Source organism: Lactuca saligna, chromosome 7 (genome assembly GCF_052625555.1).
Source record: "Lactuca saligna cultivar CGN05327 chromosome 7, ASM5262555v1, whole genome shotgun sequence".
Classification (NCBI taxonomy): domain Eukaryota; kingdom Viridiplantae; phylum Streptophyta; class Magnoliopsida; order Asterales; family Asteraceae; genus Lactuca; species Lactuca saligna.
The window spans coordinates 125,403,135-125,419,946 of record NC_136423.1 but is presented as its reverse complement, the minus strand read 5'-3'; the positions used below and the strand labels follow the sequence as shown (position 1 = coordinate 125,419,946).

Genomic DNA, 16,812 nt, shown 5'->3' with positions numbered 1-16,812 from the left:
TACAATTCTTCACATTCTTCAGTTTCTAATGATAAAGTCGAATAAGTTTTTGGTTAGCTTTATCATAATCTTCAAATTAAAGGTTAAAGAAATATTTCTCGAGTTTCTCAGAGATTGTTTCTTTCATTTTTACTCTTTCCTGAAAATGTCAATTTTCTGGGAATTTTTTGAGCTTCCTAAGTCAGGGTTTCCAACACTAGGATTGGGAGGTGAGTATTTCTTAAGACCTGAATATTTTCCTGGCTTGGATTTTTGTTTTATGATGGAGATATTTTTGATGTGCTCAAGAATGTCTTTATTACAAGGGCAAGAGTCAATCTTTTCAGATAACTCCTTAATAATGTCTGCAATAATTTTTGCAGATGCTACTTCCAACTGGGCAATGGTTACGTATTTATTGACTATTAAGTCCAAGTTTATAATCAGACCATCTATTTTTTCATTAAGGAGGTTGATTGATCTATTGAGCTCGGGTATCGAGGTGGTTGATCTATTCAGCTCGGGTATCGAGGTCATCCTATTAGTTGTTTTAACTGATCATGTATATTAGTGATCTTAAGGTTGATTTCCTTAAGAGTGCCCTCAATATTTGCCTTTTTGGCGACTTCTTCAACAAATTGGTTGTTTTTTAAAGAGTTTTCTAAAAGAATTGAATGTTTGTCAATAGACTGGGTTAACTTGATAGTTAATTTATTTTGTCTTTCAATAACTTCCAAGAATTTTTCCAAATCTTTTTTATCAAGATTGTTTTTAACCATAAAGGCTAAATCGTTTTTAAATTGGTTAAAAGATATTTTATTTTTTGAAATATCTTCAGAAATATCTTTTGAAATACCAAGATAATGGCTTATTTTTGAAGTTTTTAAGAGGCATCTTGCAATGATCTGGTTGAGATTATTGCAATGATTTACAATTGTTTGAATACCGGCTTTTCCTGAAGTAGAGAAAACGTATTCTTTCTTTTCAGTATTATCGTCAAGAGTTTTAATTTTGACTGTTTTACCTTTTTTATAGAAATGGGGAAAATCAATTTTATTATTCATTTATAATGTCAGTGATTTGTTTGATATTCTGGCGTAGACTATCAATTTTTAAAGACATGTTTCTTATTAAATTATTATCTTTTCTTTCCGAGCTTTCTCCTATGTGGAGTGAATCCATAGAAATTCTTGGTCTAAGAGTTTCTCCTAGAGCTTTTTTATTTCTAGCTATATTTAAAACCCAAGAGTTTTCTTGAGGATTTATGTCGCAGAATTGTTTATCTTTGACATGGCCTATTTCTGAAAAGACATCATCAAGTTCGATGTACTCGTCTTTCTTATAGTCTATGCTATGGTGACTGTTGGTCAGGGCATATCCTATAAGATATGTTATGGTGAATGGTTTATCACCTGGACTCATAAGGTCACTTCTTTCAAAGTGATGTATAAAATATAAGGTTTTATCTATATTTGCAGATTTTAAATCCAGAGCAAACTTTGGATAGACTGAAAACATAAACTTTTGGTAAGCAAGGTTTCCCTTTGCAGCACCTAAGATGCAGTCCTGTCTGTCAATAATTCTGTTGTCAATTAAGGCCATTTTTATGGGAGAATTTATTCCTGCTTGGAATTGGGATTTTAGCAAAATTTTTACAGCTCCGATATGGACCATTCTAATTTTTGATCTAATCTCAACTGGAATACTTTTTAAGTTATTGTTTATTTGTTCCTTAGTTAAAAGGGGTAGAAAGACAGCTCCTATTGTATCTTTTATGTCTACTGACATTTCTTTAGTACTAACAAAGTAGAAGATTTCATTTTTTCTTTTAAGAGGATTTAAAATACTAAGTTTAGAAGGAACATTTTTGAAAATGTTTTCTTTCTTTATTTTTAAATATATTTTCTTAACTCGAGAGAGAAGGTCTTGTTTTATTAAAAGATTTGCATGAAAACCATCTTCATCTTCAACATAAGTTAAGATTTGTTTTTCTTCTGAATTATTTTCTTCAGTGTTGTTGAAAATTTCTTTATTCATTTTAAGAAAATTTTAATAAGTTAAAATAAATTTTCTGAGTTCTGAAACTAATTTTTTATTTCTATCAAGATGTTCTTGATGAACTTTTTGCTCATGTAGGAGATACTTACGTATACTAACCAAGTTTGGTATATATTCGTGAGTATGTTTATTTTGTGCTTGTAGAATTCTGAAATTTATATGCACTAAATCTTTTTTATTATTGAAAAGTATTTCTTTATGTTGAGAAATTTCAATTTCTTTATTATGAATATCTTCAAAAATTACACTGTAAAGTGTTTTATTATAATGTAATGCCATTTTTATCAAGGCTCTGATACCAGTTGGGTGTGTGGATCTTTTGTTTAACAAAGAAGGGAATAAATATAAAAATTGTGAACGAAGACTCTTATATCAATAAATGTATGATTGTAATGTAGTGAGTGATATACTTACATAGATAGAAACTATTCAAGCCAGCCTGTATCGTTCTTTGGTCTGTGTGGTTGCTTTCCCTTTTGGCATCGTGCCTGTGGTACTGTTAATCATCATCGACCTGACACTCTGTCACTTACAAGTTTCATGACTCTAATTTGTATGAACACTCAAAAATAACAAAACAAAGATTTATTGATAAAAGAGTTCCCCAAAAGGGAAAACTCTTACAATATTTTACATTTTCTCCCTTCTAAGGGAGGAATTACTCACTAGACATTGAACTGAAAATTTAATAGATAGAGAGTGTTTTTTCTTGCACTCGTTATTGCGATGATCTTAAAACCAAAACATAACTCTCAATTTATAGATACATTGAGAGGGTCTGATATTTGCCTATTATGTCAGGCATGACGTTTTTTATCCACTAAAGATTACATTATTGTGGACAACTGGAAAGCTTCTAATAATGGAGAAAAGGCATTATTATTTTGAGTGGCGGGGCCATTTGACACGTGAAGCATCTTTCTTTAACATGATGAGGATTTGTCATCTTCAGAGGGGGGTCCCTCCTTTGTCTCTGAATCTTTGCTTTCGCAAAAGTGACAAAGATGTTCTTCGAAAAGTCGTTTTGCATGTCGGCAGAAGTGCTGGCGTGTAGCATTGGATACTTCCATGCTATTGTTCATGAATTTTTCTCCAAACTTGGAGGCTTGACGAAGATCTTCTTGGCTGGTGTTGTTGTAACTCCAGCTTGTAATTATACAATGTGAATCGGTATAATTAATCTTCTTTTTTGAACCAGAGATAATTTCAATGATTTTTTCTGATATTCTTCTTAAACCATTGATGCGATTGGGATGAAGAATTTCTGTGAAAGGTAAATCTTTAACTTCCATTGGTTGAGATTGTTCAATCTCTCTATTGGCTTTAGAAAGACCAATTTCCAGAAAATGGTATGGAGAAAGAGTTGATTCTTGAATCCATTCTGGGAGTGAAGATATGCATCTGATGTAGATCGGATTATCTTTTGCTTTAAGTACTTTCTTTCGAAAGTTCTTAATGGATTCTACCATGCTGCTTGGGAAGAATTTGAGTTCTTGAAGGTTGCAACTTGGGTAGATATTGTCGATTAGTCCAACTTGAAAGGCTTGGTAGACTAATTTTGCATCTGCTCCTTCGAGAAAGTTGAACAGACTTTTTGTTTTCTTGTCCGTAGTGAAAAACTTTTCATGAACAAGCTCTTCTGGGCATGCAGCTCTTGCTTTCTTCCAGATTGTTCTGAAATCTTCAAAAGAGATTTCAGGATAGTTAACCATTTGTTGAACGACGATTGGAACGTCAAACCTTTGGTCTCTGTGGGCTTCTTTGACTTTTTGGTCGAAGAAGTGGTTGGTTAGTCTTGCTTGTATCGTCTTGATAAGTGGCAAGGCTTAATCTTGCAGATGTTTCATTTCTGAATTTTTTGCAAATAACTTTATCAACTTTACAGAAGGTTTCTGTAATTCCCCAGTCAGTATGAACACCAGCATGGGGTCCTTTATAGATTACATAAAATCTTTCAGCTTCTTTGTTAAGAGCTTTTTTGTAATCTGGTGTAAACTCTTGCACAGATTTGTTAGTGGGTGACAAATTTCTCATTTTACTGATTCCTTCAGTACAAGGATTGGGATCAACCAATAAGCTAGTTTTTCCATTAGGAAGAGGAGTAGCTGTCTCCTTTATTATGCTTTTTAGCAAAGCATCAGCTTTCAACGGATTTGTTGATTCTTTACCAAGTGCCGTTTGCATTGGAATAGCCTTTGTTTTTGAGCTTTCGCTTTCCGGTACATTGGTGACCGTTGTTACTTGTTCATACAAGTTGATTTTCTGCTCAATTGCAGATAGCTCTATGAGGAGCATTTGTTTCTTCATCCTCAAAATGTTGAGGTCTTCCATTTTTGTAAACTCAATTTTCGTTTACTTTTCTCTCTAATTCCCCCTCTCTTTTTTGTAGGTGAAGTTTTTGTGAGGAAATATGTCATGAGGATCATATCCTTTTATAGGGCTCGAGAGGAGCGAGTGAGATCATGGATGATGTAAGGCATACCTGAAGTCACGAGTGAGGCAGTCTGCCAGTACGTTTTTGTTTCCTGCGAGATGTTCAACAGTGAATGTATATCGTGAGAACCACTCTTGCCATCGTATTAGCCGGCCTAATTTGTTATCTCCTGCAATCTTTGTTCGGAGGAAATAAGTAAAATTTTTATTATCTGTACGAACCAGGAAATTTACTGGTGTTAAATATACAGAGAATTTTGTAATAACTCTTTTTACAGCGAGTAATTCTTTTTCATTGCTATGGCAGTTTTTCTCAGCTGCTTCGAAACTGCAAGAGGTGTACCTGCAAATTTGTTCTTCGTTTTTGGGGTTTTTAGCTTTTAAAACACCTCCCCAAAATTCATCAGAAGCATCAGTTTCAATAATTAAACTGTCTTCAATGTTTGGAAGATAAAGTTTTGGAAAATTGATTAAAACTTTCTTTATCTTTTTGAGGTAGTCTGTATCAGCACTTGACCAATTCCAAATGACATCTTTTTTTAATTTTGCCTGTAAAGGTTTTCTCATGGCTGCAAGTTTTTCAATATATGTTTCAGCATAAGTCAAAACACCAAGAAATCTTTGTAGTTGCTTTTTGTCTTCTAAAACATTTGGAAAGTCATGTAAATGTTCAAGAATATGCTTTTGAGGACAATGAGTACCCTCATTTATTTCTAAACCCAAAAAATTGATTTTTGTTTTGGAAAGATGAGCTTTCTTTTTTGAAAGTATTATTCCATATTTTAAAATAGTTCTGAGAACCTGTGTGACATGAACATAGTGTTCTTGTTCATTTTTGCTGAAGATCATGATGTCATCAACGTATATAGTGCAGAAACCTTCAAGGCCTCGAAGAGCGTTCTGCATGTGTCTTTGAAAAATACTAGGAGCTTGTTTAAGCCCAAAGGGTAGTACTTTCCATTGAAAGAGTCCATCAGGACATGTGAAGGCAGTGAGAAGCTGCGATTCTTCATCAAGTAGAACTTGCCAGAAACCTGACTTGCAGTCGAAACTTGAATAAATGTTTTTTCCTCGTAGAAGAGTCAAGAGTTCGTGCATATTGGGAAGATTATGCGAGTCTCCAATAGTTGCATCATTGATTGCTTTGTAGTTGACAACCATGCGCTTCTTTCCTCTTCTTTTCTCTGCTTCTTTATTGACAAGAAAGGCAGGAGACATATGAGGGGATTTTGATTCTATAATTAGTCTCATATCAAGTAATTCCTTGATTTGTTTGGAAAATTCTTCTCTATCTTGTAAAGAGTAAACCATAGGTTTTTCTCTAATAACCGTCTTGGGATTAATAAGCTTAATTGAAGCTTTCATCCATCCTTTGGTTTTATTTGGATCAATAGGATTTTCAGAACAAACTTTTTCAAGAAGATCCTTAATCTGCTTGAACCTGGTAGTTTGAATAGAAATAATCTTTTCTTTATTAATCCCTTCATGGGTTATATTAGTACCTGGAATTTGTTTTTCTTTAGAACCTTTTTATTGAGTTTCAAGAAAACCTGGTTTTCCTTTGCTATAGGCCTCTGGAACCTTTTTTATAATTACCATATCATTATTAAGATGAAAGGCGATTCTATCTATCCATTGTATGAATGGTCCATAAACTTGACAGAAGTTGTTACCAATTATGATATCAATTCCTGAATCTTGTTGGTAAATAGTGGGAACGTTGAAATGTTCTCCTGAGAGTTCGAGATTAATGTTTCTACAAACTTTATTAATTTTTATGGTTTCACCATTTGCAATAGTGGCACTAATTTCTTTGGGAGCGTTTTCCCAAAGTTCATCCGGAATGATGAATTTGCTTGCAAGACATAAAGATGCACCTGTGTCTACAAAACAATGTACTCTAAATTTTTTATATCCCTTAAAGTTAAGGAAGGAAGAAACATAAATAGAGTTTGGATTAGTAAGATTCATGATAAGGGAATCATCAATCTTCTGGAGATTTGCGCAAAAATGGTTAATCTCCTCCTCCCTGAAAAGTGGGGTCTGTATGGGACTAGTCTGAGTCATCCGTTGTAGATTCGTATTCATCAGTGTCTGATGAAGATTCCGTCTCAACATGATATATAAAAACATGTTGTGTACCATCATACTCTTCTTCAAGAGCTTCAAAGCCCCCATTGTTAGCGGTTTGTAAAACTTTGACTTTGTCAGGGTATATTTTTCTATTTGGACATTCATTGGCGTAGTGTCCTTCTTCATTGCAGATCCAACACGTACATTTTTTCTTTCCTTGCAGACAGGAAGTAGTCTTCTTAGGTGTTTCTTTTGAAGGTTTTTTGAAGTATTTTCCTGGTTAAAATTTTCTTCTTTTCTTTTTCCAAAAAGATTTGAATTTCTTTTTGTTTTTATACTTTTTCTTATAATTTTTCTTTCCAATATCAAAGTTTTTGAAATCATAGAGAATGCTACAACAATCTTTGCTTATTGTTTTAAGTTTTTTTTGTTTATATCTGTCTTGACAGATTCTATCAATTTCTTCTTTTGCAATTTTTGTTGCATAAGAAAGACTGGTTTGCTGGATTTCTCCAGTAACTTCTTTTTTCCATCTATCTGTAGAGGTTTCTCCAATAATTGGAATCTTCATGAGGTAAGCAGATATCCATTGCGCATATTCACTTCTTTGTGGAATATCATATAGATATGATTCATACATACATGTGTATTTGTCGAGAAGACTAATATCATGTAATTGGAGTTTTGTCATTGAAACTCTTGCTATGTCAACTTTCTTATTAATGGTGAAGTCTTTATTAGAAATATAATCAAGACCTAAGAAAGTAGTGTATATGACATTTATGATATTATCAAAAAGATCTGAACCATGCATTTCTTCATTCCAATTATTGTTTCTTAGGAATTTTTGCACAATTCCATCAGTTTTGTGTTCTAAAAGTAGTAGAACATTTTTTGCTTTTTCAAATTCATCTGGGTTTGTCTGTAAGATTAGTGAAATCTCAGTAACCCATTTTTCTACAACTCTTTCTCTGAGTTTTAGATCTTGGATACAATCAATATTGAGTACATTGATCGTATTGGATCCTTGACCACTATTTGGAATACCATTGTGGACAGGCATTTTGAACTCATATTTCTTTTTATTGCCTCTTCTTGTAGCTGTATAAGAAGATTCTGCTTCATCATCTTCCATATCTGAATACTCGAACTTAACAGTCTTTGTATTTGTTTTAAAGTTATCTTCTTCTTCTGATTCAGTGTCAGGTTCATTTATTTTAGTCATTCTAAAATATTGATCAAAAAGTTTGGGTTCTTTTTGATACAATTCTTCACATTCTTCAGTTTCTAATGATAAAAGTCGAATAAGTTTTTGGTCAGCTTTATCATAATCTTCAAATTGAAGGTTAAAGAAATATTTCTCGAGTTTCTCAGAGATTGTTTCTTTCATTTTTACTCTTTCCTGAAAATGTCAATTTTCTGGGAATTTTTTGAGCTTCCTAAGTCAGGGTTTCCCACACTAGGATTGGGAGGTGAGTATTTCTTAAGACCTGAATATTTTCCTGGCTTGGATTTTTGTTCTATGATGGAGATATTTTTGATGTGCTCAAGAATGTCTTTATTACAAGGGCAAGAGTCAATCTTTTCAGATAACTCCTTAATAATGTCTGCAATAATTTTTGCAGATGCTACTTCCAACTGGGCAATGGTTACGTATTTATTGACTATTAAGTCCAAGTTTATAATCAGACCATCTATTTTTTCATTAAGGAGGTTGATTGATCTATTGAGCTCGGGTATCGAGGTGGTTGATCTATTCAGCTCGGGTATCGAGGTCATCCTATTAGTTGTTTTAACTGATCATGTATATTAGTGATCTTAAGGTTGATTTCCTTAAGAGTGCCCTCAATATTTGCCTTTTTGGCGACTTCTTCAACAAATTGGTTGTTTTTTAAAGAGTTTTCTAAAAGAATAGAATGTTTGTCAATAGACTGGGTTAACTTGATAGTTAATTTATTTTGTCTTTCAATAACTTCCAAGAATTTTTCCAAATCTTTTTTATCAAGATTGTTTTTAACCATAAAGGCTAAATCGTTTTTAAATTGGTTAAAAGGTATTTTATTTTTTGAAATATCTTCAGAAATATCTGGTTGAGATTATTGCAATGATTTACAATTGTTTGAATACCAGCTTTTCCAGAAGTAGAGAAAATGTATTCTTTCTTTTCAGTATTATCGTCAAGAGTTTTAATTTTAACTGTTTTACCTTTTTTATAGAAATGATGAAAATCAATTTTATTATTCATTTATAATGTCAGTGATTTGTTTGATATTCTGGCGTAGACTATCAATTTTTAAAGACATGTTTCTTATTAAGTGATTATCTTTTCTTTCCGAGCTTTCTCCTATGTGGAGTGAATCCATAGAAATTCTTGGTCTAAGAGTTACTCCTAGAGCTTTTTTTTTCTAGTTATATTTAAAACCCAAGAGTTTTCTTGAGGATCTATGTCGCAAAATTGTTTATCTTTGACATGGCCTATTTCTGAAAAGACATCATCAAGTTCGATGTACTCGTCTTTCTTATAGTCTATGCTATGGTGACTGTTGGTCAGGGCATATCCTATGAGATATGTTATGGTGAATGGTTTATCACCTAGGCTCATAAGGTTACTTCTTTCAAAGTGATGTATAAAAGATAAGGTTTTATCTATATTTGCAGATTTTAAATCTAGAGCAAACTTTAGATAGACTGAAAACATAAACTTTTGGTAAGCAAGGTTTTCCTTTGCAGCACCTAAGATGCAGTCCTGTCTGTCAGTAATTCTGTTGTCAATTAAGGCCATTTTTATGGGAGAATTTAATCTCAACTGGAATACTTTTTAAGTTATTGTTTATTTGTTCCTTAGTTAAAAGGGGTAGAAAGACAGCACCTATTGTATCTTTTATGTCTACAGACATTTCTTTAGTACTAACAAAGTAGAAGATTTCATTTTTCCTTTTAAGAGGATTTAGAATACTATCTTTTATGTCTAGTTTTATTAAAAGATTTGCATGAAAGCCATCTTCATCTTCAACATAAGTTAAGATTTGTTTTTCTTCTGAATTATTTTTTTCAGAGTTGTTAAAAATTTCTTTATTCATTTTAAGAATTGTTAACAAGTTAAAATCCTTTTTCTGAGTTCTGAAACTAAGTTTTTATTTCTATCAAGATGTTCTTGATGAACTTTTTGCTTATGCAAGAGATACTTACGTATACTGTCCATGTTTGATATATATTTATGAGTATGTTTATTTTGTGCTTGTAGAATTCTGAAATTTATATGCACGAAGTCTTTTTTATTATTGAAAAGTATTTCTTTATGTTGAGAAATTTCAATCTCTTTATTATGAATTCTTTCAAAAATTACACTGTAAAGTGTTTTATTATAATGTAATGTCATATTTATCAAGGCTCTGATACCAGTTTTGGTGTGTGGATGTGTACGGAATTTTTATTTAACTAAGAAGGGAATAAATATAAAAATTGTGAAAAGAAGACTCTGGTATCAATAAATAAGTGATTGTAATGTAGTGAGTGTTAACTTATATAGATAGAAACTATTCAAGCCAGCCTGTGTCGTTCTTTGGTTTGTGTGGTTAATTTCCCTATTGGCATCGTGCCTGCGGTACTGTTAATCATTGTCGACCTGACGCTCTGTCACTTACAAGTTTCATGACTCTAATTTGTATGAATACTCAAAAATAACAAAACAAAGATTTATTGATAAGAGTTCCCAAAAAGGGAAAACTCTTACAATATTTTACATTTTCTCCCTGGAATTACTCAGTACACATTGAACTGAAAATTTACTAGATATAAGTGTTTTTTCTTGCACTCGTTTATTGTGATGTCCCTAAAACAAAACATAACTCTCAATTTATAGATACATTGAGAGGGTCTGATCTTTGCCTATTATGTCAGACATGACATTTTTATCCACTAAAGATTACATTATTGTGGACATTATTGTGGACAGCTAGGAAGCTTTTAATAATGAAGAAAGGCATTATTATTTTGAGTGGTGGGGGCCATTTGACGCGTGAAGCATATTTCTTTAAGATGATTAGATTTGTCATCTTCAGAGGAGGGCCCCTCCTTTGTCTCCGAATCTTTGCTTTCGCAAAAGTGACAAAGATGTTCTTCGAAAAGTTGTTCTGCATGTCGGTAGAAGTGTTGGATACTTCCATGCTATTGTTCATGAATTTTTCGCCAAACTTGGAGGCTTGACGAAGATCTTCTTGGCTGGTGTTATTATAACTCCAGCTTGTAATTATACAATGCGAGTCGATATAATTAATCTTCTTTTTTGAACCAGAGATAATCTCAATAATTTTTTTTTGAGATTCTTCTTAAACCATTGATGCGATTGGGATTAAGAATTTCTGTGAAAGGTAGATCTTTATCTTCCATTGGTTGAGATTGCTTAATTTCTCTATTGGCTTTAGAAAGACCAATTTTCAGAAAGTGGTATGGAGAAAGAGTTGATTCTTGAATTCATTCTGGGAGTGAAGAGATGCATCTGATGTAGATCGAATTATCTTTTGCTTTAAGTACTTTCTTTCGAAAGTTCTTAATAGATTCTACCATGTTGCTTGGGAAGAATTTGAGTTCTTGAAGGTTGCAACTTGGGTAGATATTGTCGATTAGTCCAGCTTGAAAGGCTTGGTAGACTAATTTTGCATCTGCTCCTTCGAGGAAGTTGAACAGACTTTTTGTTTTCTTATCTATAGTGAAAAACTTTTCATGAACAAGGTCTTATGGGCATGCAGCTCTTGCTTTCTTCTAGATTGTTCTGAAATCTTCAAAAGAGATTTCAGGATAGTTAACCATTTGTTGAACGTCATTTGAAACGTCAAACCTTTGGTCTCTGTGGGCTTCTTTGACTTTTTGACTTTTTGGTCGAAGAAGTGGTTAGTAAGTCTTGCTTGTATCGTCTTGATAAGTAGCAAGGCTTACTCTTGCAGATGCTTCATTTCTGAATTTTTTGCAAGTAACTTTATCAACTTTACAGAAGGTTTCTGTAATTCCCCAATCAGTATGAACACCGGCATGTAGATTAATAGAATCTTTCAGCTTCTTTGTTAAGAGCTTTTTTGTAATCTGGTGTAAGGATTGCACAGATTTGTTAGTGGGTGACAAAGTTGTCATTTTACTGATTCCTTCGGTACAAGGATTGGGATTAACCAATAAGCTAGTTTTTTCATTAGGAAGAGGAGTAGTTGTCTCCTTTATTATGCTGTTTAGCAAAGCATCAGCTTTCAACGGATTTGTTGATTCTTTACCAGGTGTCGTTTACACTGGAATAGCCTGTTTTTGAGCTTTCGCTTTCCGGTACATTGGTGACCGTTGTTACTTGTTCATACAAGTTGATTTTCTGCTCAATTGCAGATAGCTCTATGAGGAGCATTTGTTTCTTTATCCTCAAAGTGTTGTGGTCTTCCATTTTTGTAAACTCAGTTTTTGTTTACTAAGAATCAACAAATCCATTGAAAGCTGATGTTTTGCTAAAAAGTATAATAAAGGAGACAGGTACTCCTCTTCCTAATGGAAAAACTAGCTTATGGGTTAATCCCAATCCTTGTACTGAAGGAATCAGTAAAATGACAACTTTGTCACCCACTAACAAATCTGTGCAGGAGTTTACACCAGATTACAAAAAAAGCTCTCAACAAAGAAGCTGAAAGATTCTATGTAATCTACAAAGGACCCCATGTCGGTGTTCATACTGACTGGGGAATTACAGAAACCTTCTGTAAAGTTGATAAAGTTACTTGCAAAAAATTCAGAAATGAAGCATCTGCAAGATTAAGCCTTGCCACTTATCAAGACGATACAAGCAAGACTAACCAACCACTTCTTCGACCAAAAATTCAAAAAGTCAAAGAAGCCCACAGAGACCAAAGGTTTGACGTTTCAAATGACGTTCAACAAATGGTTAACTATCTTGAAATCTCTTTTGAAGATTTCAGAACAATCTGGAAGAAAGCAAGAGCTATATGCCCATAAGACCTTGTTCATGAAAAGTTTTTCACTACAGATAAGAAAACAAAAAGTCTGTTCAACTTCCTCGAAGGAGCAGATGCAAAATTAGTCTACCAAGCCTTTCAAGCTGGACTAATCGACAATATCTACCCAAGTTGCAACCTTCAAGAACTCAAATTCTTCCCAAGCAGCATGGTAGAATCTATTAAGAACTTTCGAAAGAAAGTACTTAAAGCAAAAGATAATTCGATCTACATCAGATGCATCTCTTCACTCCCAGAATGAATTCAAGAATCAACTCTTTCTCCATACCACTTTCTCGAAATTGGTCTTTCTAAAGCCAATAGAGAAATTAAGCAATCTCAACCAATGGAAGATAAAGATCTACCTTTCACAGAAATTCTTAATCCCAATCGCATCAATGGTTTAAGAAGAATCTCAAAAAAAAATCATTGAGATTATCTCTGGTTCAAAAAAGAAGATTAATTATATCGACTCGCATTGTATAATTATAAGTTGGAGTTATAATAACACCAGCCAAGAAGATCTTCGTCAAGCCTCCAAGTTTGGCGAAAAATTCAAGAACAATAGCATGGAAGTATCCAAGGCTACACGCCAACACTTCTACCGACATGCAGAACAACTTTTCGAAGAACATCTTTGTCACTTTTGCGAAAGCAAAGATTCGGAGATAAAGGAGGGGCCCCCCTCTGAAGATGACAAATCCTCATCATCTTAAAGAAAGATGTTTCATGCGTCAAATCGTTCCAACGCTACACGCCAACACTTCTACCGACATGCAGAACAACTTTTCGAAGAACATCTTTGTCACTTTTGCGAAAGCAAAGATTCGGAGATAAAGGAGGGGCCCCCCTCTGAAGATGACAAATCCTCATCATCTTAAAGAAAGATGTTTCGTGCGTCAAATGGCCCCCACCACTCAAAATAATAATGCCTTTCTTCATTATTAAAAGCTTCCCAGCTGTCCACAATAATGTAATCTTTAGTGGATAAAAACTCATGCCTAATATAATATGCAAAGATCAGACCCTCTCAATGTATCTATAAATTGAGAGTTATGTTTTGTTTTAGGGACATCACAATAACGAGTGCAAGAAAAAACACTCTCTATCTAGTAAATTTTCAGTTCAATGTCTACTGAGTAATTCCTCCCTTAGAAGGGAGAAAATGTAAAATATTGTAAGAGTTTTTCCTTTTTGGGAACTCTTTTATCAATAAATCTTTATTTTGTTATTTTTGAGTATTCATACAAATTAGAGTCATGAAACTTGTAAGTGACAGAGCGTCAGGTCGACGATGATTAACAGTACCGCAGGCACGATGCCAACAGGGAAATTAACCACACAAACCAAAGAACGACACAGGCTGGCTTGAATAGTTTCTATCTATATAAGTTAACACTCACTACATTACAATCACTTATTTATTGATACCAGAGTCTTCTTTTCACAATTTTTATATTTATTCTCTTCTTTGTTAAGTAAAAACTCCGTACACATCCACACACCAAAACTGGTATCAGAGCCTTGATAAATATGGCATTACATTATAATAAAACACTTTACAGTGTAATTTCTGAAATACTTTTCAATAATAAAAAAGACTTCATGCATATAAATTTCAGAATTCTACAAGCACAAAATAAACATACTCATGAATATATATACTACACATGGATAGTATACGTAAGTATCTCCTGCATAAGCAAAAAGTTCATCAAGAACATCTTGATAGAAATAAAAACTTAGTTTCAGAACTCAGAAAAAGGATTTTAACTTGTTAACAATTCTTAAAATGAATAAAGAAATTTTTAACAACTCTGAAGAAAATAATTCAGATGAAAAACAAATCTTAACTTATGTTGAAGATGAAGATGGCTTTCATGCAAATCTTTTAATAAAACAAGACCTTCTCTCTCGAGTTAAGAAAACATTTTCAAAAATGTTCCTTCTAAACTTAGTATTCTAAATCCTCTTAACAGGAAAAATGAAATCTTCTACTTTGTTAGTACTAAAGAAATGTCCGTAGACATAAAAGATACAATAGGTGTTGTCTTTCTACCCCTTTTAACTAAGGAACAAATAAACAATAACTTAAAAAGTATTCCAGTTGAGATTAGATCAAAAATTAGAATGGTCCGTATCGGAGCTGTAAAATTTTTGATAAAAGCCCAATTCCAAGCAGGAATAAATTCTCCCATAAAAATTGCTTTAATTGACAACAAAATTACTGACAAACAGGACTGCATCTTAGCTGCTACAAAGGGAAACCTTGCTTACCAAAAGTTTATGTTTTCAGTCTATCTAAAGTTTGCTCTGGATTTAAAATCTGCAAATATAGATAAAACCTTATCTTTTATCCATCACTTTGAAAGAAGTAACCTTATGAGCCCATGTGATAAACCATTCACCATAACATATCTCATAGGATATGCCCTGACCAACAGTCACCATAGCATAGACTATAAGAAAGACGAGTACATCGAACTTGATGATGTCTTTTCAGAAATAGGCCATGTCAAAAATAAACAATTTTGCGACATAAATCCTCAAGAAAACTCTTGGGTTTTAAATATAACTAGAAAAAAAAACTCTAGGAGTAACTCTTAGACCAAGAATTTCTATGGATTCACTCCACATAGGAGAAAGCTCGGAAAGAAAAGATAATCACTTAATAAGAAACATGTCTTTAAAAATTGATAGTCTACGCCAGAATATCAAACAAATCACTGACATTATAAATGAATAATAAAATTGATTTTCCTCATTAAAACTCTTGACGATAATACTGAAAAGAAAAAATACATTTTCTCTACTTCTGGAAAAGCTGGTATTCAAACAATTGTAAATCATTGCAATAATCTCAACCAGATCATTGCAAGATGTCTCTTAAAAACTTCAAAAATAAGCCATTATCTTGGTATTTCAAAAGATATTTCTAAAGATATTTCAAAAAATAAAAAACCTTTTAACCAATTTAAAAACGATTTAGCCTTTATGGTTAAAAACAATCTTGATAAAAATGATTTTGAAAAATTCTTCGAAGTTATTGAAAGACAAAATAAATTAACTATCAAGTTAACCCAGTCTATTGACAAACATTCTATTCTTTTAGAAAACTCTTTAAAAAACAACCAATTTGTTGAAGAAGTCGCCAAAAAGGCAAATATTGAGGGCACTCTTAAGGAAATCAACCTTAAGATCACTAATATACATGATCAGTTAAAACAACTAATAGGATGACCTCGATACCCGAGCTGAATAGATCAACCACCTCGATACCCGAGCTCAATAGATCAATCAACCTCCTTAATAAAAAAATAGATGGTCTGATTATAAACTTGGACTTAATAGTCAATAAATACGTAACCATTGCCCAGTTGGAAGTAGCATCTGCAAAAATTATTGCAGACATTATTAAGGAGTTATCTGAAAAGATTGACTCTTGCCATTGTAATAAAGACATTCTTGAGCACATCAAAAATATCTCCATCATAGAACAAAAATCCAAGCCAGGAAAATATTCAGGTCTTAAGAAATACTCACCTCCCAATCCTAGTGTTGGAAACCCTAACTTAGGAAGCTCAAAAAATTCTCAGAAAATTGACATTTTCAGGAAAGAGTAAAAATGAAAGAAACAATCTCTGAGAAACTCGAGAAATATTTCTTTAACCTTCAATATGAAGATTATGATAAAGCTGACCAAAACTTATTCGGTTTTTATCTTTAGAAACTGAAGAATGTGAAGAATTATATCAAAAAGAACCCAAACTTTTTGATCAATATTTTAGAATGACTAAAATAAATGAACCTGATATTGAATCAGAACAAGAAGATCATTTTAAAACAAATACAAAGACTGTTAAGTTCAAATATTTGGATATGGAAGATGATGAAGCAGAATCTTCTTATACAGCCACAAGAAGAGATAATAAAAAAAATGAGTTCAAAATGCATGTCCACGATGGTATTCCAAATAGTGGTCAAGGACCCAATACGATCAATGTACTCAATATTGATTGTATCCAAGATCTAAAACTCAGAGAAAGAGTTGTAGAAAATGGGTTACTGAGATTTCACTAATATTACATACCAACCCAGATGAATTTGAAAAACGCAAAAAACGTTCTACTACTTTTAGAACACAAAACTGATGGAATTGTGCAAAAATTCCTAAGAAACAATAATTGGAATGAAGATTTGCATGGTTCAGATCTTTTTGATAATCTCATAAATGTCATATACACTACTTTCGTAGGTCTTGATTATATTTCTAATAAAGACTTCA

At 32.9% G+C, this 16,812-nt stretch overlaps 1 protein-coding gene across 7 annotated transcripts in view; it reads right to left on the bottom strand.

Annotated features, from left to right (window-relative positions):
- LOC145004377 (uncharacterized) overlaps positions 1 to 16,812 on the bottom strand; it is a 58,453-nt gene that overhangs the window by 23,180 nt on the left and 18,461 nt on the right. Inside the window, exon 2 of one of the 7 annotated variants that reach the window (XR_013662370.1) lies at positions 2,353 to 2,559. The exons of 4 other annotated variants lie outside the window; for them this stretch is intronic. Coding sequence is in view for 1 of the 3 variants with exons in the window: in XM_078963275.1 (XP_078819401.1) it covers positions 3,772 to 4,368 (597 nt within the window). In the remaining 2 variants the exon portion in view is untranslated. Of the gene's footprint in view, positions 1 to 2,352; positions 2,560 to 2,695; positions 4,648 to 16,812 lie in introns of those variants that run through there. 2 more of the 7 variants (XR_013662372.1, XM_078963275.1) reach the window with 2 other exon arrangements.